The sequence below is a fragment of the Pelobates fuscus genome, chromosome 4, assembly GCF_036172605.1.
Source record: "Pelobates fuscus isolate aPelFus1 chromosome 4, aPelFus1.pri, whole genome shotgun sequence".
Lineage (NCBI taxonomy): Eukaryota > Metazoa > Chordata > Amphibia > Anura > Pelobatidae > Pelobates > Pelobates fuscus.
In genome coordinates, this window is record NC_086320.1 from 118057122 (window position 1) to 118079389 (window position 22268).

At 39.0% G+C, this 22268-nt stretch overlaps 1 protein-coding gene across 1 annotated transcript; it reads left to right on the forward strand.

Moving 5' to 3' along the window:
- Positions 1-7948: 7948 nt before the first annotated feature.
- TGIF1 (TGFB induced factor homeobox 1) lies at positions 7949-21983 on the forward strand. Its single transcript, XM_063450456.1, has 3 exons — positions 7949-8546; positions 17042-17262; positions 20393-21983. Exons 1-3 carry the CDS (start codon positions 8483-8485, stop codon positions 20975-20977), a joined length of 870 nt encoding a protein of 289 aa, XP_063306526.1. The 5' UTR covers positions 7949-8482; the 3' UTR covers positions 20978-21983.
- Positions 21984-22268: the final 285 nt, after the last annotated feature.

The following is a 22268-nucleotide window of genomic DNA, read 5'->3' on the forward strand; positions in this document are numbered from 1 at the left end:
TTTCCATTAGTTTATTTTTTTCTACCACCTCTGCTGGAAGGCCATTATATGTAATTCTGATTATACACTAAACCACTACAATGCTAATTAGGAAGTGGCACCAAATGTAGGAATAATGATAAGATGATAGAATTACTCAGGATGTGTGGAACTACTGATGAATGAGATACGATTGTGATATGAATGAGTTACGAGATCTATGAAACACTCTAATTTGGATGCTTATGAACATTGTCTGTGTTAATTCTCAGTTGTTAGGGTAGATTAAATCTAGCAGGCACAAATAAATAATAACAAAAGACAACTGTTGGATGGTCAACGTGTGATATAAAATCTGAATAAAAGTAATAGCACTGTCCTATATGTCACTAGTCAAACTACTTTAGTACGTTCAAGCACATGTTTAAGCTGTACAGACAACTGTAAGCAAGGAAAAAGTGTACTCCATCGAATTGATGATTGGATTCTGCTAAATGCTAGATGAAAAGAGCATGCTCAAAGCGAACAGGAAAGCTCCAGTCAAGATATTAAAGTGTCTTCATAGATCCATGTTACACAATATCTGCTGGTACCAGTTCCTGTTATTTACTAAAAGACTCTGAAGCAGACGTAAAAGGACACGAGCTGCTCAAATAAAATAAAAAAACAGAAATCGCTGTTAAGTATATTTACCCCCAATTAAACATGCATGAATTTTCTTATACATTTTTATATTGGGGGAAATCTAAACCCAACAAACACATAAAAGTGCTGCTGCGCAGTGTCATATAATCACTATCTGTCAATATCTTATATGTAGAAGGCTTTATCTATAAGCACAGACATGTGTATCAAACCATTTAAAAAAAAAAGTGCAGTTGTGATGGTTACGTGATGGTGTGCGTGGGATCCGTACGATACACTGACCAGGAAGTTGGAAGTACTGTGGATGTTCATCGGCGAAAGCAGCCCAGCACAGCGATGAACGATTTTACAAGCTATCACCATCCGTCGCCAAGAGCTGGTGAGCTGTTGATGGACTGCACATATTATATGTTTTTAATTGCGACATGGGAATAAAGTTTGCACATACCTGACATCCTGGTCATCTGTGTATCGTACGGATCCTACGCACACCAGGGGCTGATCCTCCCTGAGCGCTATAGCTGTGAGTGGTGATTTAACCACTCTGATTTTGTGAGTGAGCTACTTAAAGAGCAATATTTTTCTCATATACAATTTTTGTACTGTATTGCACTAGGAGTTCTCTATTTCTGTGTTCTTCTTAGATACTTGAATTGATGTCTACTTTATATAACCATCACAACTGCACTTTTTTAATGGTTTTTAAACACTGAAATTGCACTTTGGTTTGATACACGTGTGCTTATTGATAAAGCCTTCTATATATACGATATTGACAGAGAGTGATTATAAGGCACTGCGCACCAGCACTTTTATGTGTTTGTTCTGTTTAATCTTATTACCAAGATTTGTTTTGTTTGGTTGCTGCATTCTTTAAAATTTATCTTATGTTTTGCGCCAACCTTTTCACACATATATATTAAATCTAAACACAGTTTGCAAAAGCTGCATAGCTCTTGTATACTGGCTTTACAAGACCTCCCCTTGTAATCCAGTTTAGACTTTGGTGACTGTCCAATCACAGAATTTCTTATGTAGCTCAATGAGAAGTCTTTGCAAGGCAGGTGATCTGGGAAAGTGCTGCCTCTTAAGATTAGTTACACTTAGATAACCAAACGAGGAAGAACAGGACCAATTGTCTGATTGACAGCCAGGAGGTGTAGTCAGGTTAATTTATAAAAGTGCTGATTTATATGGAAATGTGCACTTTTTTTAACATGCAAATGAGGAAACACTCATCACACATTTGGCACTTTAGCAAGCTGAAGTGCTTTAGGGGCCTGGGGTGTCCCTTTAACGATCCTGACGTAATACAGACCAAGGATTTGAAGTTGTTTGTATCAGAGCATTGTTGTTCTAAATCTTGACGCTTATTTTTGTTTATGTTGGTCCCTGTGGGATTGCTGTTCAGTTGTATGGAGATCTATGATTTATTCTATTCATATTACTATTACAATTATGCATTGCTCATTAACACTTAGGCCATAAGCGGTTATGACAGTTTGGACTGATGGTAGTGAGGATGAGTTGTGGAATTGTGTAATATGAGTCCATGTTAGTTACAGTGCTTTGGAATTTTGTTAATGTCTTTTCTCCAAATAATCTCTTGCAGAACAGGCTACTTTAAGCGGTTTGCCCTTATCTGCATCTTGAATATTGTGTTTGTTCTAGTGAATCGGAGAGTAAAGGAGAAACAGTTGTATACGTATACAATATAAGACCTTGCAATACAGCTATGTCTCCTGTAGTAATTGGGCATTCCATGTCCAAATGCAAACCCAGCCTTCCTCATGCTAAGTGCTTACAATGGCATTTGTGTTCAATATTTAAATATGATTATTTGGATATTATTGAATCTTGAAGCTTACACTGGACCAGAATATACCCAAAGGCAACTTAAATTAATTCCTATGAGAAGGATTTGATTAGTTGAGCGTTTTCTTTTCATTTTTTTGAAAAATCCCGCTTTTTTCAATTAAAATTACTCCTGCTGCTGACCCCCTTATTATAATTAATAGAAGCTTGCAAAATATATAATAAACATATAATAATATAATAGAAGGTAGTGTCAGGAAGCAGCGCCTATAGAAGTCTAATAATAATAATATAATGATGACAACTCAGCATTAGGCTAGGCAATCCTGTTGCTATTATTGCATTGCAGTACACAAATACGTGCCTTTTCCTACCCTTTTTTCCAAAATAAATAGTTCCCCTAAATATTTTGCATGGACGATAATCATCCTAGCTGAAACGCTCAATTAACAACTTTTTGACCATCCAAACAAAAAATTTTTTTTTGAGAAATCAATATGGGCAAACTTTTCTCTTATTATTATTATTTTATTATTTATATAGCGCCAGCAAATTCCGTAGCGCTGTACAATGGATGAACTAACAGACACGTAATTGTAACAAGACAAATGGATGCACACTGAACAATGTGTTTATGCCAACTCTTTGTCAGGCCAGGGTCATTACTGCTACATGCATGTATTTCTAGCTTGGTTGGAAAATATATGACAGGAACATTTCTGGTGTCCTCTGTCTTCCCGCCATTTGGACCGGAAGAGACGGCGGGCTCCTGGATCTCACCGCCACGCCGCCATCTTGTCCCGCAACGATGCCGCCAGTATCCGACCTCCGGCTCACTCTTCCCCAAACTGGTGAATTCCTGGCAGTGACGATCCGCTCCCCTCGCTGCCGACCACACCGTCTGGACACCGGACTCGGTGACAAGCGCGTACGAGGCCTGGAACGCCGGGCCCTCCTACCACCTTCGGGCACATCCTCTATCGTCTCCGACCTCGTAGCTGACGACGGTCGGGCCTCAAGACCGGCGATCACCTCATCCAACAATCCGGCTCCATGGGACTCCAGGTACGCCTCTAACAAGGCTACCACCGCATCTCTGGACACCGCTGCCATTCTCCCAATACCAGCTAAGTACTCAATGAAGATTTCAAACGGAGTGAAAATAGCTAATTGAGCTATCTAATTATTATATGCAGAATATAATATAAATTCTTTATTAATTTTATTACAGTCCCTGGGGAAGCTAGCAACACTACACCTCTGCCTGGGAACTGGTGAGTACCCTCCCCTTTCTCCCCTTCTTAATGTACCCCGGGTGCCACAATGTATCCCCTTATGAACCAACCCCTTATCCCTGCCAGCAGTCATGTCCTCCCTTCCTTATGTTTCCAGGGAGGTACTGGAAGGGACAAACAGCTGCCATATAAAATTCACACTGTGTTGTAGTAGTAACCTAAAGTTTAGGGTATCACAATTGAAAATAATGATGCCAAAATGCTGCTTGCATAAGTAACATGTGAGCCTTCTTCATTACGCTTTCCAGTGGGAGCCCACTTACAGCTAATATGATCACAAAGAGCTTGAAGACAATGTGTAATCCTATGTGTATGAGTTCCTTCCAACTGTTCAGTGTATGTGCACTGAATGCCAAGATATCATCCCATTGCCTAGGGAAGGTATCCATTAGGTTTGTGACTTTTAATTTTTAGGGCGGATGTTGATGAATTGTGCATTCTGTGTGGCTATGCTTGAAACTGCTGCCTGACACTACAAGGAATTCATGTACTCCTAGTATGAAAGCAATTACAAGCACAATAATATCTTCAGCTCAATAAAGTCATTATGGTGACTGGAGGCCTTGGGATACATCTTACCATATGGGGTTAAAATGGTTTTGAACAGTTTGAACCCAAAGTCCTCTTTTTGGCACCCATCCCCTTGGCCCATCTGCCACTTCATCTGGCCTCAGCTCCCGTGTAGAAACTTTTCCTTTCAGTGCCAGTGATAGCCTATGAGCATAATTTGAAGCAGTCAGTCTAACACTGGCAGTCCATTGAAATGTTTTGCTGAGCAAAAAAAAAAACATTTTCAAAGTTTTTGACTATTTCAGTCACATTAGTATACGACTTGACATTTGCAATCCAATGCACACTGAGTCATACTGTCAGTCAACAGTTTAAAAAAATAAAAAATAAAGTAAATCACATTTTGACAGTACATTTCCTCTTACGATTTAAGCTGAGTCAACAAATTCTCACAAGTCTATCTTCAGGGAGAAAAAAAAAAAAAAAGAACCATATTATTTTCTTTAGGGCAAAGTTAAAATAATAATAATAATAATGTGTACATTTCAGCATGAAAATCAACAATTTACCAAGATATATCCACAAACCAACAGTGTTTGTACTGGGCGGTGAAAACAAAAAGTGACAGTACAAAGTGTGGTATGTTCATAACAGGAACTTGTGAATAACCTATAAATGCCATGCAACAGGTCTGAACTGTCACCCAAGCATGCAGCAAAACAATGCTGACTAGAATGTGTCAGTTTTTTAAACTTCACGCCCCCAGCACTTTCGTATCATGGTTAACTTTTCCTCCCTTACACAAGCTGTTAATGTTTAAAAGTGGGCAGCATGAGGGGAAGAAATTACTACACGTATTTATACCCCAGCCTATATGACTGATTCAGAACATTACTGTAACTGAACACTGAGAGGAAGTCTCAGAAAATTCCCTAGACAAACGTGACATTTTTTTGTACAAACAAGGCAGTGCTATACCTGTCAAAAAAACTGTGATGATTTTGTTTCACTTTCCTTAACTGTGTGAAGAAGATTTTAAAATTTCCACTTCACATTTTCACTTAAAGGTTGTTCTATTATTTTATTTTACCTTCTGCATTTGAAAGAAAAGAAGGTAACACGTTCCTAAATGTTTCTAGTTATTTAAGGGTCCATGTCCTGCCAGTGAACCAGATTATTTTAACAATTTATTATTTGGGGAAAAAAATTGGAATGTCACAGCCATCTCAATGTAAATTCAGATAAATTTGCCACAATCTGAAGAAACTGCCGTTTAATTTGAACTTTTATCTATTTACATTCTTTGGTTCGCTAAATCTCAGTCAAATACAACTTAGTGAACTGTGCCAAGTGATTTGGTCCAAATTTCTACTGTAACTCAAGCGTTTAGTAAATAGCTGTCACGAAAACTAAATTTAAATGAAAACACGTCACTAGCAAGTCATTTGTGTACATGATCTTGACAGTACCACAATAAAGAAAACTGATTTATTCTGACCTTACGCAATCTGACATAAAAACAAACATTTAATAAAAAACACACTAAACTTCAAAATTGACTTTTTCTTGTACTTTTTCATATTACAAACTATGTAATAAAGTTTTGCTTTGAGTAATAATTTATAAGATAAAATCCACAATCATTTGCATGGTTGCCAATTGTTTTCCATTCCAGGCTATATTTTATTTATTTTTGCTAGAGTATTGGAGCAAATTAATACTCAAAACTAAAAAAATAGTGGTTAAGGTGTTTCTCTTATTTTTTTCCCAAGATATGTAATCTTGTTCAGTGGGAGAGGACAAGGGGAGAGAGGGAGGGTGTCTGTGAGGAATGTCTCTGTTTTACAACCATTGCAAGCTGCAGCTTGGCTGCTGAACAAAAGCAGTTTCTGTTTTTCAGCTGCCAGAGAGAACCAAGGGAGTGGGGGAGGTGGAGGCGGGATGCAGGCAAAATCAGGTCTCCCCTCCCCCGGCCGGGAGGTTCTGTGTGACTCAGACTAAGAGTGTCTAGCCCCCTCTAGGAGGCCGGATATGAGCCACCAATCCCCGGAGCAAACAAGAGAGTAAAATAAAAAGTCGTATAGCCACGTCTTCCATTTAAATAGCTGGGTTTTTTACACATTAAGCAGTTTATGGTTTGATGTATGACTTCACCAACTGGCAAATGCATCCCAAGTCTCCTCCCTTCACTATCTTGTTTCCTCCCCGTCACAGAGAATGAAAGTTGTGTTGTGTATGTGTCAGATTGGAGGGGCAACTAGTTTATGAGTAAAGAAAAATCAGCAGGAAAGGAATCTGTCAACAAGCCCAGCCTGCAGTGCAATGTGCCCGCCACTGTCATAAACAAGGCGTGGGCTGCTGGGACCACCGGCCACGAAAAGTGGCTTTTAAATGGTCTATTTAATCAGGGATCTAGATGGTGAAAATAAAGGAAATCACGGAGTAATCAATTGGTGTGGATTTTAAGGGAAAACACAATGTAAATCAGTTTAAAGTTGTTTTTTTAACAAGCAAATACCCCACTCCCACTCTGGCTGTCTGGCAGTAATCACATTACAATAATGGATGGATGAGGGGGCGAAAAGGGGGCTTTAGAACCCGCCATTTCACTGACCCTCTCTAGCTCACTTGTTGGCTCAATTTTAACTCATTGTTTGCTGCAACCAATGGCCCAGGGCAAGATTTGAAAAAGTTTTTTTTTTTTTTTTTTTAAAAAGCAAAGGAAATGGACTTTAACATTTTACCATACACATACCATGTACTAAAAAAAAAAAAAACTTTTTTAATGATAATTTTTTTTTTATTATTGATAATGCCCAAAGATCGAAATTTTACATTGTAAAATATGATAAAACTAAAAAATTCCCCCTTCCAATAATCGATTAACCAACTGTGTGCCGGAGGTAAAGGGGAAAATGTGTCATGTATCATGAATCAGAAAGTCAAGTGTTTCTGTAGCATAGGAGGAAGCAGCTGAGTCTAATAACATCTCACACGAATGCCTTTCCAGCAAGTTTCACACCATGTGCAGAACAAATGACACTGTCTGCACTGTGTCACACACTAGCTTGGCCTCAAAGCTATTCCTTTACTTGCTTTGACTTTAGGTTTTGGACAACGCTGAGTCAAACATAAGCCCATAGTGCCTTTAGGGGGCGTATTTTGGCTCCTTGATCAGAATTATCTTTTTTTTGCGCATTTTAAGGATTTGTCAACCTCCTACTTCCAGGAGACAGCTGCAGCTTGCACACACAGCTCATTCTAAGATTCCATTTGGATTTACACATCGGATACAGTGTTGCACAACTTCCCGGATAGAATGTTCAGATTATGCACGGAGACTGCCTTAACAGAAACCAACGGGGTCCTATTATTAGACCCCTCAGTGGAGGTAAAGCATCATGAGAGTTGGAGTCCTACTTACAGGGGTCTGTCAGTCGTATACAAACCCTGAATTCAAGCCCTGTCCTCAGTCCCCTCCATGCTGTTTCCAAAATCACTGCAGTAGCCTGATAGGGGAACTCCTACAAGGGGTTAAACAACATGCACGTCTCCTGGTGTAAAGTTTCAATTCATCCCCTTTACATGCATACTTTCCCCCCCTTTCTTTTCTCTCCGATTAGTAAGAGAGGTTGTTTTTTTAGGAGAGAGAGAGAGAGAGAGAGAAGGGGGAGCGATTGGGCGAGTAGTTGGATCATCCCGTAGCAACAGGAGACAGAAGAGAGAGGCAGCTGTCAAAAGAGAAAGAATTAAAGAAGGGAAAAAAAAAAAAACCAGGAGCCGCCTCTGCAGTTTAATGATCAAACGGCTGTCTGGGAAAGAAAGGAAATAACAGGAAGCAGCTAAATCACTGAAGCTCCCCCTGCAGCCTATGCAGTGTCAAAAGCCCAGTCTGTCTGGAAGGGAGAACAGGGGGGGAATCCAGGAGGGTTTTTACATATCTCCTCCCCTTCTGTGTGTGTCTGAGTCTGACAGTCACAGGGAGGGTGTGAGAGCTCGGAACCTTCTTACAAACCATTACTCATTAGTAGAAGGGGGAGGGAGAGAAAGCGTTACACTACATCTCCCTCTGACTTGGCTCTCTTATTGTGGGACTCGCTAGAAACGGGGCACACACAGGGATCCGCTCATCCAAGACACCCCACGGGGAACTTTAGCTAGAAAGTGAACAAAGAAACTCCAATTTAGGTTTTTTTTTAATCCAGGACATCCCAGGAAAGAGTGCTCGGTGTGATAACATGGCTAAACGGGGACCTGCACAAAGCGCTATGGGCAGTAAAACTAACAGCGAGATGGATAAAGGTAAGAGGTCTGAAGGGTTAACGGGCACATTGCTGGCTGTGGGGAAAGTTTGACCTGACCAGTGGAAGGGTCCAAGCTGGGACTCATTTGCTGCTGAATGGGCTATGACAGCGTCTTGAAGGCTGCTGAAGGTGGTCCTGACAGTGTGTCCCCATGGCTGTTGAAGTGGGTCCTGACAGTGTGTATGGCTGGTGACAGTGTGTCCAAGGCTGGTAATGGTTGTTCTGACAGTGTCCCCCATGACTGTTGAAGTGGGTCCTGACAGTGTGTCCCCAGGCTGATGAAGTGGGTCCTGACAGTGTGTCCCCAGGCTGATGAAGTGGGTCCTGACAGTGTGTCCCCAGGCTGATGAAGGGGGTCCTGACAGTGTGTCCCCAGGCTGATGAAGGGGGTCCTGACAGTGTGCATGGCTGGTGATGGGGGTCCTGACCGTGTCCTCAATGCTGGTGACAGTGTCTGTGTGGCTGGTGAAGGCTCCAGACAATGTCTCCATGTGGATGGCGCGGAGCCCTGTGCTGGTGATGCAGCTGCAGACAGCCCAGCAGAGTTGCTGTCTGGACATTTGTGTTGCCCATGCTGCTGGCTGCCTGTCAAAGTGAACGTGTTATGCCAGGCTTTCCATCCAGGAGCAAGGCTGTCTCTTTACATACAACCCGATAGTGCTGTCATTTAAACTTCTTCTGTATGACACGACATCTGCTCTGACTTTACATTTTCAATAAAGAAATGTGCTGTTAAACCGTTGTGCATAGAGCCAGGAATAGTTTGAACTTGGTTTAAAGTGATTTTCAGTTTGTGGTTGTTTTTTTTTTTTGCTAGAGTTTTGAAAGCATTGTTTATATAACTTTGTTTTTGTTCTGTTTGTGACACCTATGCAGGCTCTTGCTGTTGTTTTTACACCCAGGCAGGTTAAAGCATGTGCACCTTGTCTTTGTAAAGAGACTTGGCAGGATCTGGGGTGATGTCACGGTGTGGTCAGGCTGTGTCCTGGCACAGATTGAAGTGGGCAAGCTCAGGGTCAGGGCAGGATTCTCTCTGTCCTGGCAAACTTTGAAGAGCGCTCACTGAACAAAGAGCTAGAAACGCATGGCTCAGTCTGCACAGGAACAAAGAAACTTGCAGCACGAGGGGGGTCATTACAAGCACATGTGTACCAGAAAAAGATCCCAAACTCGGGCTGTGAAAACACGTTAAACTTGCAAAAATCAACTTGGGTGGTGGGTTCATGTTTTTATCTTTCAAAACTTCTACTTTAAAATAACTTTTTCGTGTTCTAGAAAGTCCCTGTGAGGCATGCACTGTGAAAGTCCATGGAAGTCTTTGTTTGGAAACTAGACTTGCATTCCTGAGGGAAAAGCTCCTCCATAACTACATTAAAAAAAAAAAAAAAAAAAGTATTTTACTTTCAAACGACAACTTTTGTTTGTTACCCTTAATGGATCCCTTGCCTTGCTACTAACGCACACTGTTTACAGTACACTTGTTGCTCACAAACAACGAAGTTGTGAAACTTTTTCCCTGTGCTGAGAGCATCAGGCAAACTCACAAGTTGAGATTCTTTTGTTCACCAGATCACCATGTGCTACAGCCAGTGAGGCTGCTAAGCTTAGACTTATCATTGTTTATTATTATTATTTTTCAAACCTGTGTGGGTCATGTTCTTTTTGTGTGCTACCGTATGTTATGTCTCAGAATGTAATGATAATTTACTGCGAATATTGAAATTTTGTTTACTTGTTGATTTTGAGTCAGTATTTGACAGGAGAAAAGTTACTAGTGATACTTACAAAAAGCTTAGGAGCTACTACATGGGACTTTTGTATATTTTTCATATTGATTTTGTCTAAACAAAAACTATTTTTATTTTTCATCACAACTTTTTTTCTTTTTTTTTTTAATGAAAAAATATGATGTGGGCATGCTATATAATTGGTTTTATTTACCTTCTTAATGGAATAATAAAAAAATTTTAAAAAAAACTAGTCGTCAATCACACTAGTTTCAGTGGACATTAACCCTATAGGAAATAACTTTTTTTTTTTTAACCACTTGTATCCCACATTTTGTGTAATGTCCCATGTGAACTGAATAGTGTGGGCTCAGCATTGTTCAAGCACAAGACAGCAATACACGTTGGTAGAAGAGGAACAGAGTGACAGGGAGGGGGCAGTACTGCTGACAGATCAGGATGTGAGGAAGTGCTTGCAGATGGTTCAAACTTTTTTTTTTTTTTCTTCAAGCTTTTAGAACAAAGACTCTCCAACCCCCCCCACCACACACATACAACGACCATTTGGTCATGTTTGAATCTTTTGTTCTCTACTTGTATACTCACTAGTCTCTACCTAAAGCATTACAATGAAACCATACAGTTCTAATTATTTATTTTGAGAAGTAATATGTGGTACCTCAATCAAAGAGTATTTACTCAGTTTGCTCGTTTGTGCTAACTTTTTACACGCAAATGAACAAGTATCTGTTCTGCTATAGTATGTTTAACTTGGATCCATTGAACTCTGCATCATTAGACACTGAGACCTTAAATAATATAACTCAAGGGGAACTTGAGAAATGTGATGCTCTCTGGAAAGTCCCTTACATTTTGATTCCAGAAAAAAACAACATTCTGAACTGTAAGGAATTGCTAATTGCACACTTTATAAACTGGTGTTGATCTTGTGTGTGTGTGTGTCTTTTGGTCTTAAGTTTAAATGCCTTTTGACCAACTTGTTTTCTTTCACGGTGGTCTGAAAGAGCCAAAGTAGTATACAATACTAGTAATCCCCCCCCCCCCCCCCTGTGCTTACTTCTAAAAGTGAACTCATTCATTTATGCAAACAATGAATCCGTTTTTGTTTTTTTGTTTTTTGTCGCTGTTTCAGTGTTGAAATAAGTCTTACACAGGTCTTCTTGTGTTTGAGTTTCTATTAATCATCGCTAATTTCATAGTTCAACCTTTTTATTTATTGGAAGTGTTATTTTACAGCCTTGTAATATATTACACAATTGAACTAAAAAGTTTTTTTGGAATTGTTTTTAAGACTTCTGGATGTAATAGTTTTGACAGAAACTAGTAACATTTTAAAAACTTGCCTTAAAAAAAAAAATTAAATAGAAAATCAACATATTTAGCCAACCTCATTTTAGTGCAAGTGCAACATGTTAGATATACTTGCTGTTCTTCTATTTAAGGACCATCACATGATTTTATTCAACTTCCTCCATTCATAACTTGCAGTGACATCTGTCAGTGTCAGATTTTATAACCTCAGTGGCAGCCTATGTAAAAGGCCACATTTAAAACCTCAGAACGCAAATATTCACACCAACACACAGAACTTTACCGTAGACGACTGACAATTCCATTTACATTTTTTCCCACTTATACTACGTGGAACAATATTGGCTCCATCAGGGTAAATGTTTTTTTACACTTTAATTTTTAGGAAACACTTATTATTATTATTATTATTATTATTATTATTATTATTATTCTCATGTGTGAAATATGCCAACTTTTATTTATTTATTTTTTAAATCATGCATAAACCAACCTGAGAACTGGAGCAATGAACTACACTGCCCACCACTCTAAAACTCCTAGGTTTAAAGTTTAATTCCCTTTACGTGCCCTGGTAACAAAAGTGTATTGTGTTTACAATGTGTGATCTCTCTATCCATCAACAGACGTGTTTGTGATTGTTTTAAATATAACACCCTTGTTTATTTATTTTTTTTTTTTCTACCATGCAAGTGTATTTAGGTAGTTTTTATCTGTCCAAACAATTACAAACACATTTTTTTTTTCCAATCAAAGTTCTGCTGAAGTTATTAAGTTTAGTGCTGATAAGAACTATGACTTGCAGTGTTCTTAGTCTGAGCTGTTTCCTGCTGGGTTAGACGTTACAAAGCTCTCCTTCATGTATCTGTTTACATTGCATTCTCTGGCTCATTTTTTACATTTGACAGAACATTCTAACAAAAGGCACCCTAAGGTGGGTGCTCTTTTGATGCAGGCTAAAATCTACAATCATTCGGCGTATTAACACCATATAGTTAAGGCATTTTTACTCCAACTTGTTTTAAGTCTGGTACATTTTAAGTGTTCAGACAACTGGATGTGAATTAATGTGAAGTGTTTAGTTAATTTGAGTTCCAACCATTTCTGTTGCGTCTTTACTGTTTCTCATATGTTTGTATGCACAGTGTTTGGTCATAGTCCATTTGAGCATGTGAGATGCACACTAAAATGTGTGTGTGTTGGGCTACTTTTAGTCCATAATAAAAGACATCTTTTAACTGTTAACTTTAACTTTTCATGTAATACTTTTTTTCCATGGACTATTATTTTTATATTCTAAATGTTTAAATCAGAGTAAAAGTAAGAATGTAAGCTCATTTGAGCAGGGACCATTAGTACCCTCTGGTCCTGTGTGTCCAATTAGTATTGTACTGTTAGTCCACTTTTTGTACAGCGCTGCAGAAGTTGTTGGTACTTTATCGTATTGTAATGCATCTTTCCAAGAGGTTTGAAGATCTGCAAAGTTAAAAAAAAATTAAGCTCTGATAATACAGATTGATTGTATTCGGTTTCCAGCCTTAGTGGCACAGCTTTATTCTAATCTGCTGTTCCACATGGTTGAATCTTTTCTGTGAGTTTCTCTGCAGTCCCTTTTAATAAGTGCTGGTTGCCAAAGTGCACTGAGTTGCCCAGTCAGACTGTATTGGGGTATTATGCAAGAATGTATGGGGCCTGCAATTCCTTGAATCATGCTGACGATCTTTCTTTTTATGAGTTTATTGCTTTTTTTTTTTAAGCTGGGAGAGACTGGTAAGTAAATTCCATAACATTTATAAAATAAGTTATATGTAGCTTAGTTTACATACCATTGTTTGTGTCAACGAAAGTCACTTCAAACTATTTTATAATGAATGTTACATACAGATACAGGCATACAGATGTTTCTTGTCATGTCTGGGGAAATGGACAGTGACTTTTCTTTTTTTAATAACTTTCATTCATATCTGCTTAGTATGCCACCAGGGAAAGTAATAACATATGATCATTACTCAGGTATTGGGAAAGAGTTGGGAAAGTGCTCATAAATACAGCTTGCAACATCAACTGGAAATAGTCCTTTTAAATTATGTTGAATTGTTTTTAGCAGGCTGACCATATTCTGGGCACTGATGTGTGCCTCTCCTTTATTTTCCGTAAGATGCTATCTGTATACATCACACCTTTACTTTGTGTCACATTTTCTACATATTGGAATGATCAATCAGAGGTGGATGTTTGTTACCGTCACTAAGTCTGTATGGTTTTTATAACTTGCAGAAATGGAAATGGGAGATTAAAAAAAAAAAAAAAAATTTATGATGGTTGTTCATCACTTTGACTCCACTAGACTTCCTAAAGCAGCTCTGTTACTTTTCAGTATGCCATAAAGGTAAAATCAATTGTATGAAATACTCATTTAGAATACACTGGAATACCAATGCCATCAAAAGATCTCATAAACTAAAGTAGAGATTGTTTAGTCCAGGGCTTGACAAATTGGAATCTAGGAGCCAGCTAAAAAAGTTAGGAGCCAGGTTTTTTTAAGGGACACTAGTCACCAGAACCACTACGGATTAATGTAGTTGTTCTGGTGCCTATAGCCTGTTCCTGTAGCCTTTTCAATGTAAACGCTGCCTTTTCAAAGAAAAGGCAGCGTTTACATTGCTGTCTACTAAGACCTATAGTGACAGTCACTCAGGTGGCCACTAGAGTCCTGTGCTCTACATGGAGGCGCTGAATGTTACCCATAGAGAACATGCGTAATACCCTTCCAATGCTTTCCTATGGGAAAGCACTGGCTTAGCTGAGATCCTTAAGATCTCAGCTGTGGAAGGGGGTACAAGCAACAAGGAAACCAGCACAGCGTGGGGGAAAAAAAAGGTATGTAATAACACCAATCATGTGTTCGGAGGGAGGCAGGTACCCTGGCAGACATACACAGACTCATTCACAGAGACACACACACTTTCTCGAACACTCACACATTTATATTTTTAATTCAAATCCACCCAGCCTCTCTACCTTTTGGAGAGCTGAGTGGACTTTCCCTGGGGTCCAGTAGGCCTGATATTCCTGGGTGCGAGGGAGCAATGATCTTCCTGCAGCTCCTCTCTGCTCCCTCGCACTATCTGCAGTGATGCCGGGGCCAGCTCCCGGCATCATTACACAGCGCGAGGGAGCAGAGAGGAGCTGCAGGAAGACTGCTCCCTCGCATGCTGCCCCAGCCTGCCGCCTCCATACCTCCTGCGGGGGTCCCGCTACACAGCTTCTTGAGCGAGCCGCCTCCATACCTCCCGCGGGTGGCCGGCTACACAGCTTCCTGAGCTGCTCGCCTCCATACCTCCCGCGGGTGGCCGGCTACACAGCTTCCTGAGCTGCTCGCCTCCATACCTCCCGCGGGTGGCCGGCTACACAGCTTCCTGAGCTGCTCGCCTCCATACCTCCCGTGGGTGACGGGCTACACAGCTTCCTGAGCAGACGGGCAGGCAGCCGGCTGGCTCCATTGTTTGCCCAGCCGGCCACTTTAGGTGAAAGGCTGACAAATCCCGGACGCCAGGGTAATATTTCTAGTCGCCATGGCGACCTGGCGCCTGGAATTTGTCGAGCTCTGGCTTAGTTTTAAGATGAAGTCTATACTTTCAGAATAGTTGTCTGTCAAAAGGCAGATCTTTTCCAGTAGTTCTTCTCAAGTAGTTGTATATAAGTATCATGACATGTTTCATATGCCTTTTGTGCGTGTTTAAGTAGAAATATTCTATCTTGTTATCTCTTCATTTATCCTATTTTAAACTCAGTTTACCAAAGTGCTGATATTTATCAGAAGTCTGCATAATTATGGAACACCCCTGGCTGTCAATCAAACAGCCAGCGAGGTTTGGAGTAGAGTTAGCTCTACTTGAGCTCGCCTGCCTTCTCCTACACAGTCCTTCGATCAGCATATCCTGCAACTACAGACCTCAGATCAGAGCTGGCGCAATCAAAACAGTGCCCGCTAGTGCTCAGTGAGAAGCCTCTGATTGGCTATTTCTGTGTGAAGAGACTGAAAGTATTCTCCGAGTTAAAAATGCGAGGGCTTGCAAGATCTGCAATAATAAGCACTTCAACTTTTGCAAGCTCTTTTAAGCTCATGCAAAAATCATGCATGTATTCATTGGTGGCATATTTACTTAATAGTGATGCTTAATATATATATATATATATATTATTTTATTTTATTTTTTTTCCAATGTGGGCATTGGAATGTTCCTTTAATTCTTGTTTTAGTTTCCAAATTCTCTCATCCAAGGTCAGATTGATGACACCAGGTTATGTTTTGTTGTCATTGATGATTTGTTTTATATTTCTTTTGTTGCTCTAAACTCTGCATTACAGCTATCTTCCTTGATTGTTTTATTTTAGTTAGATGAGCTCCCAAAAGATTGTCACTGCAAAATTCTGCTATTCCAAGAGAAGGTATTAAGAGAAACAATACTTCATTATTTTGCATTTGAAATATTCTAAGTTTCTAAATCTAAAACTTTTTTTTTTAACTATGGATATTCAAATACACTTTTGGTTTGTGGTATTCTGGTGTATAAATAAATCTTGGTGTGGTTTTTCACCATGAAACCATTTTCCTGGGTGTCCAGAAAGGCTTTCATTGCTGTTGTCGCTCAGACCACAAATACTGAGGGATGCAATTGTTACGCAGTGTAAGAGCCAACCTAACTTTTTTCAAAGAGAATCTCAGTGGAAAAAGAATGCTCATCTAAGGAATTTAGATCTTATCTTCCAAATGGGATTGACAGATTTAATGGTATTGTTCATTACAAAAGACATTACATTACCTTTTGTAAACCCAAGCTGTGATTTAATGGGGAAATATTTAAAAAGCTTAGAGAGAGAGTGTGTGTGTGTGTGTGTGTGTGTGTGTTTTGAAAATGTATGTTTTTTGTTTGGAATCTGTTTAATACTCTGCCCTGTAAACTTGCTAGTGCATTTGTATATAACCGGTGAGTTTTTATAATATGTAGGATTGCATAATCAGCAATGCTGACAAACATGGCACGCAAACTTCAAATTGCCTTACATGTTCAATGGTTTGTGTAGATTATATATTTTCTATTTTCAACAATTCACCCACGATGACAAAATATGCTAGTAAACAAAGTAAGCATGCATTTTTAAAATATATTTCCAACCCCTCTTTTACCTTAGCAATGACCTGCTGCTTTATTGCCTAGGTTCTATGCTCTTAACCCGATATATTAGGTTATTAGAGATTTAGTGAAACATTGAGTGTTCTGCAGAGCTTGAACTTGAATATTTAGATCACTGCTGTTTTGGAACCTCTAATCTGAATTCCTGCCTGTTTTTCCAGTGCTTATTTGAGACCATAGTTTTGGTGGAAGCGAGACACTTAATGGTGATTTTTTTTTTTTTTGTATCATTTTAGTTCCACATTCTGGCACTGACACTGATGAGGAGGATGATGATAGCGTTGATGTCCCACTGGATCTGTCTGCCACATCTGGGAAAAGAAAAAGACGTGGAAATCTTCCCAAGGAATCTGTGCAAATTCTAAGGGACTGGCTTTTCGAACACCGCTACAATGCTTATCCCTCCGAACAAGAAAAGGCAGTTTTATCCCATCAAACACAACTCTCAACATTACAGGTATGTACAAATATGGATGACATGGTGTTATTTATTATCAGGATCCATTTATGTATGTCGTGTTTTTGGTTTTATACAGCAGGGTTCTGTGTGTGTTAGTTCTAATTTTGACTGTGAGGTTATTTATTTCTTGACATGCTCTGTCATTTCTTTTCTTTTGCCAAAGTCAACCATCATTGGTCTAACTACTAAAATTTAATGGTAACCGGCCGTATCTCTATTGACCTATATACATTGCACTAGCAATTTATAGAAAATATAGGGATTTGGAGGAAAACCGATTTTAAAAATCGATTTTTATCCCGTCTCTCTCAATTCCTCGGCAAACACTGAATGCTGAGGAATTGAGAGTCATGGAGAGTAAAAGAGACCTCCCACAAGACTCTGCTCTCCAACCATAGCAACCATTATGCATGCATTTGTGGTTACTATGGTAACTCCATAGCTGGCGCTGATTGCGCTGGGTAGGGAGTATAGGAACGCTGGCAAGAAAACCAGCATGTCCGTATCATGGAGGAGGTTTGCAAATCAAGGAAGACTGAAAGAGTGTAGTATTCCTTTTAAAGGAACACTATAGTGTTAGGAGTACAGTTTTATATTCCTAACACTAGTGTCCCTCTGTTTATATTGTCACTTCCAGCTGCCTTACTTCAGCTTATTATGCTTTTTACATTTTTTTTCAAGAAAAGGATTATGATTGCTGCCGTTTCTTTAACTCTGTAGTCTCTTACTCTGGGCCCCATAGATGCTGATGATCTACAACCCCTAGAATTTTCTGAATGCAGTAGATGGCTTGGAATATGTAGTTCAGCAACATTGGGGTTGACCTGAGTTTGAGACGCCTGCTTTAGATACAAAAATAGTGTTTTTTGCTAGGTTTCAAGACTTTACAAGTGCAGGCCTAGAAACTACATCAAACAAGCTGCAGACAATATCTGTAGGTAACAGTGCTCGTGGTCTACAGCCTAGATGGCTTGTTGACCCTGTAGTGAAATTTAAATTTGTCCAATCTTTCAGTTTTCATTGAAAATTAGTTTAGATTCAGTAAAATGAGAGGAATCATTTTTAAATAAACAGATTTTTTTTCTCTTCTCCAGTATACCTGTCTTATGGTACACTGTCCTATAACACCACACAGCTATGTAGTCAGAGGGGTTATTTCCTGCCAAAGATTTGACTGAGGTAATTGAACACATGTTTGGAAGCACAAAAAGTTCAGCTGTGCCAGTGACTCACCGCTCGCTCTCTGATCGAAAGACAAACAGCATCTTGTTTCAAAGGAAAATTTCCCACCATTAGCCTAAGGTATGGGAAATGACATGTAAGAAACATTTAAAAATGAGAGCGTTCAGCCGCATCGAAAATTTAAATTTCCTGGGGCCTTATTGGGCTAAGTTTTTTGTGTATGTCAAGACTGACAACTAAAGCTTTGTGTTGGCCGAAAGTGCTTTAAGGGTTCGGTGTAACAGAATATAATTCAACAACTGGGACCTATTTGTCGGCCCTTATTAGTTAGGAAGGCTTGCAAAAGCATTGGATCCTTATCAGATCGCCAAAGGCCATCAAACAGGTAACTCTTTCTTGATGTTCAGTGCTTCTGTAAAGAATGCTATTGTCTCCCTTCCCCCATCATTTAGCTCTTTGCTCTCACATCCCTTTAGGTATTTTGTAGAATAGCATTAATGTGGAATTCCATGCACTGGGTACATGGTGCTGTAATTCTAGATATTTTAGTAGCGTGTAATACATATTCGCCATTAGAATTAAAAAAAATTAATAAAACAACGCTATGTGTTGTATATCTTGCTAAAAGGATTAATCTAACTGGAAAACTTCTTGCAAGCTACATATTTTTCTATAGGAAATGAGAATATGTGTGGTCAGTTCTGCTTCTGTCGCTAGACAGTTTGTGTAACCTTTAAAAATAATTTTTGTTTTTACCCAATTTGTCAAAATCCATCCGTAACTAGTCTATTGTCCAAGATCCTCTTCATGTTAGATGATGTGTATTATAATGATAATGTTAGCGGTCTATTTGTTTACAATAATGAGTTGCAACAGTCCTTTTTAATACAGATGTTAGTCATTGGTTCCATTCCATCACTGAAATATTTAGAACCATTTGCACATTTCCAAAGGTTTAAAGGGATTCTATAGTGACAGGAAAACAAAACTGTTTTCCTGGCACTATAGGCTCCTACAGTGCCCCCTCCCTGGCGCTGAAGGGGTTGAAACCCCTTTAGTCACTTACCTGAATCCAGCGGCGATGTCCTTTGGCGCTGGATCAGGCTCTGCCCATGCACCTCCCAACACCTATGGGCCGCACTCGCATTGGAATTTCCCCATAGGAATGCATAAATCAGTGCTTTGATATGGGAATCTGGTGATGCTGGAAGTTCTCATGCATAGTGTGAGGACGTCAAGCATCATTTAGGCAACCAAAGTCATCTAAGCACTCGGAAGTCCCTCTAGTGGCTCTGGGCAGGGTAGTCTCAGATGGTTTGTGTCACCCAGATTGGACTATATTGACATTAATAATGTGAATTTGTTGGTTCTTATCGATGCAGTTGTGATGGAGGCTGTACCTTCTGGAGTGTTTTATCTAATCATTGCTTGATATTAAACAGAGAGGTAGCACAATGGTACTCTAGGCAGCTTAGCCACTGTAGCAAGCTGTAGTGGTTATCTTGCATAGAGTTCTCCACGATTTTTATTTTATTTTCGCTCCAAGATAAATTCACATAGGAAGTTTTTTAAAAAGACACGTTGTGGGTGAAATGTGGGCGAGTTCAAAATACAAAAATTTCACGTAATATGACACAGTGCCAGTTAAAAAATGGCTTTTCAACCTTCTTCTAAACTCATTCATGCAAAGTTAATTTTTTTTGTATTTTTTTTTTTTTTTTTTTGCAGTAACCTGACTGATGTTGGTTATCATTTTGCAGTGTATGAGAGTTGCATTTTCACATGTAAATGTTATTCAATAGGGTGAAAAATGTGCTTCTTTTGCTATAAATGTCCTTGTTCAGTTTGAACACACAAATATTTTCCATAACATATTCTCTGTACAAAATCGCTAAAAGTCTCAGAAATGTGCAAAGTTATGACATGTCTATTATTGTATTTCTAGGTTTGCAATTGGTTTATTAATGCTCGCCGCAGACTTTTGCCAGATATGCTACGGAAGGATGGGAAGGACCCCAATCAGTTTACAATTACTCGGAAAGGAGGCAAAATAACAGAGGCAATGCAGGTGGATTCCACTGCTGGTGCAAAACCCTATATTCCCACTATTGACGAAAACTCATTTCAATTCAACGTGCCAGGGTCTAGCCAGAGCTCGGGGAAGTTCCTTGCTTCCAAACTGTCTCCTCCACAATCCCTTCTAGCTCGGCCATCGGTCATATGTCATACCACTGTATCTTCTCTAAATGATGCCCCTTTCAACTTCACTCATGTGTTCAACGCCGGACAGATCCCAAACCAGAAGCAGACAGAGGCAAATACTAGTAATACTTTAACAGAGGCCATGCTTGTATGCCATGATGATACAAATAAACTTGGACAAAACACAAGCCCACAGAGTGGACTTTTCAACACTCCACCTCCTACCCCTCCAGATTACAACCAAGATTTCAGTGGCTTTCAGTTATTGGTGGATGTTGCTCTCAAACGAGCTGCAGAAATGGAGCTAATGGCCAAGGAGGTGGTCTAACCACTTTACCCAAGACATTTGAAAAAATTCTGAACATTTCTTTTTGAACTGCCTGGGTTGATCTCAAAGACATATCTACATTATTTCAATATATATATATATATATATTTTTTTCTATTCGTGTTATTTGCACACGGGATCGTCAAGGTGAAGCTTTCTTTTAACGAAAAGGTCTTACCCCTTTCAACTTAAGACATTTTCTTTACCCTCTGAATGGTTGAGATGGGGGAGGGTTTTTTGGCCTCATGACTATTAACTGTGATTACAGATTTTGACTTCTGCGAGTTTCTCAGTTGCCATCTGTGGACATTGAATGCAAAACGCTGCCATTGGCTCAATCAAACTCTTGCAGTGACTTATACAAACTCAGGGGTGAAGGTGAATTGGATACAATAAATTGAGATACTGTATTTCATTCCAAGTTTTCTAAAGTTATTGCTACTGTAGAAACAATGTTTGTTTCTTAGTAGATTTTTTTTTTCTTTTTTATAAATGTGAGAATCATCTTCCCAAGATTGTGATTTTTTTTATTTTTTTTTATTTTGTGTTCTAGATTTCATTTTATTTAATTTTTTTGGTACCTTTTCAGACTGTGCAATATATTGTGAGAAAATAGACCATTTTTATCATTCCAGAGCAGCAGAAAATGCTTATACGGTCTACTACACATTTATCCCCTACAATGTAAGAGAGAGTATTTTTTTTTTTTTTTTTCTGTTTGTTTTAAGGTAATGTAAAAGTATTTTTGTTTGTTACTGGGAATGCCATTAGAAATACTGTGTAACTGGATATTGTTCCCACCTGAAATATTAACTGCTATGTACAAATTTCATGGACATGTATTTTTTTTGTATGTCTTTGTAATATAGAAATAACAAAAGAAAGCAAAGTGTGTGTGTGTTTGTTTTTACACTTTTTGCTGCACAGCAGTTAATTTAATAAAACGTATGACACATTTAGATCAAAATAGCAGATACTGTGAACATACGATAGCTCTATTTCGACCTAAAATTATGTATGCAATATATGTCATCTATTTTTCCTTTTTCATTGTGATTCGAGTACTTGTTGGGTGGGGAAAACTTTTCTACTCATTGGTCTAAGATCTCCCCGTAGAAACTGGATGACTTGGTGCATGACTGGTGCACCAATCTGTCAAACAGATCACATTACAGTTTTATTTGTAAAGCAGAGCAAGGCTTTCTGAAGGTTTTAGTTCATTTTTTTTTTTTTTTGCTTATCGAGTTATCTAAACTACAACTCAGATTATTTTTTTTTCTTCCTGATAAAA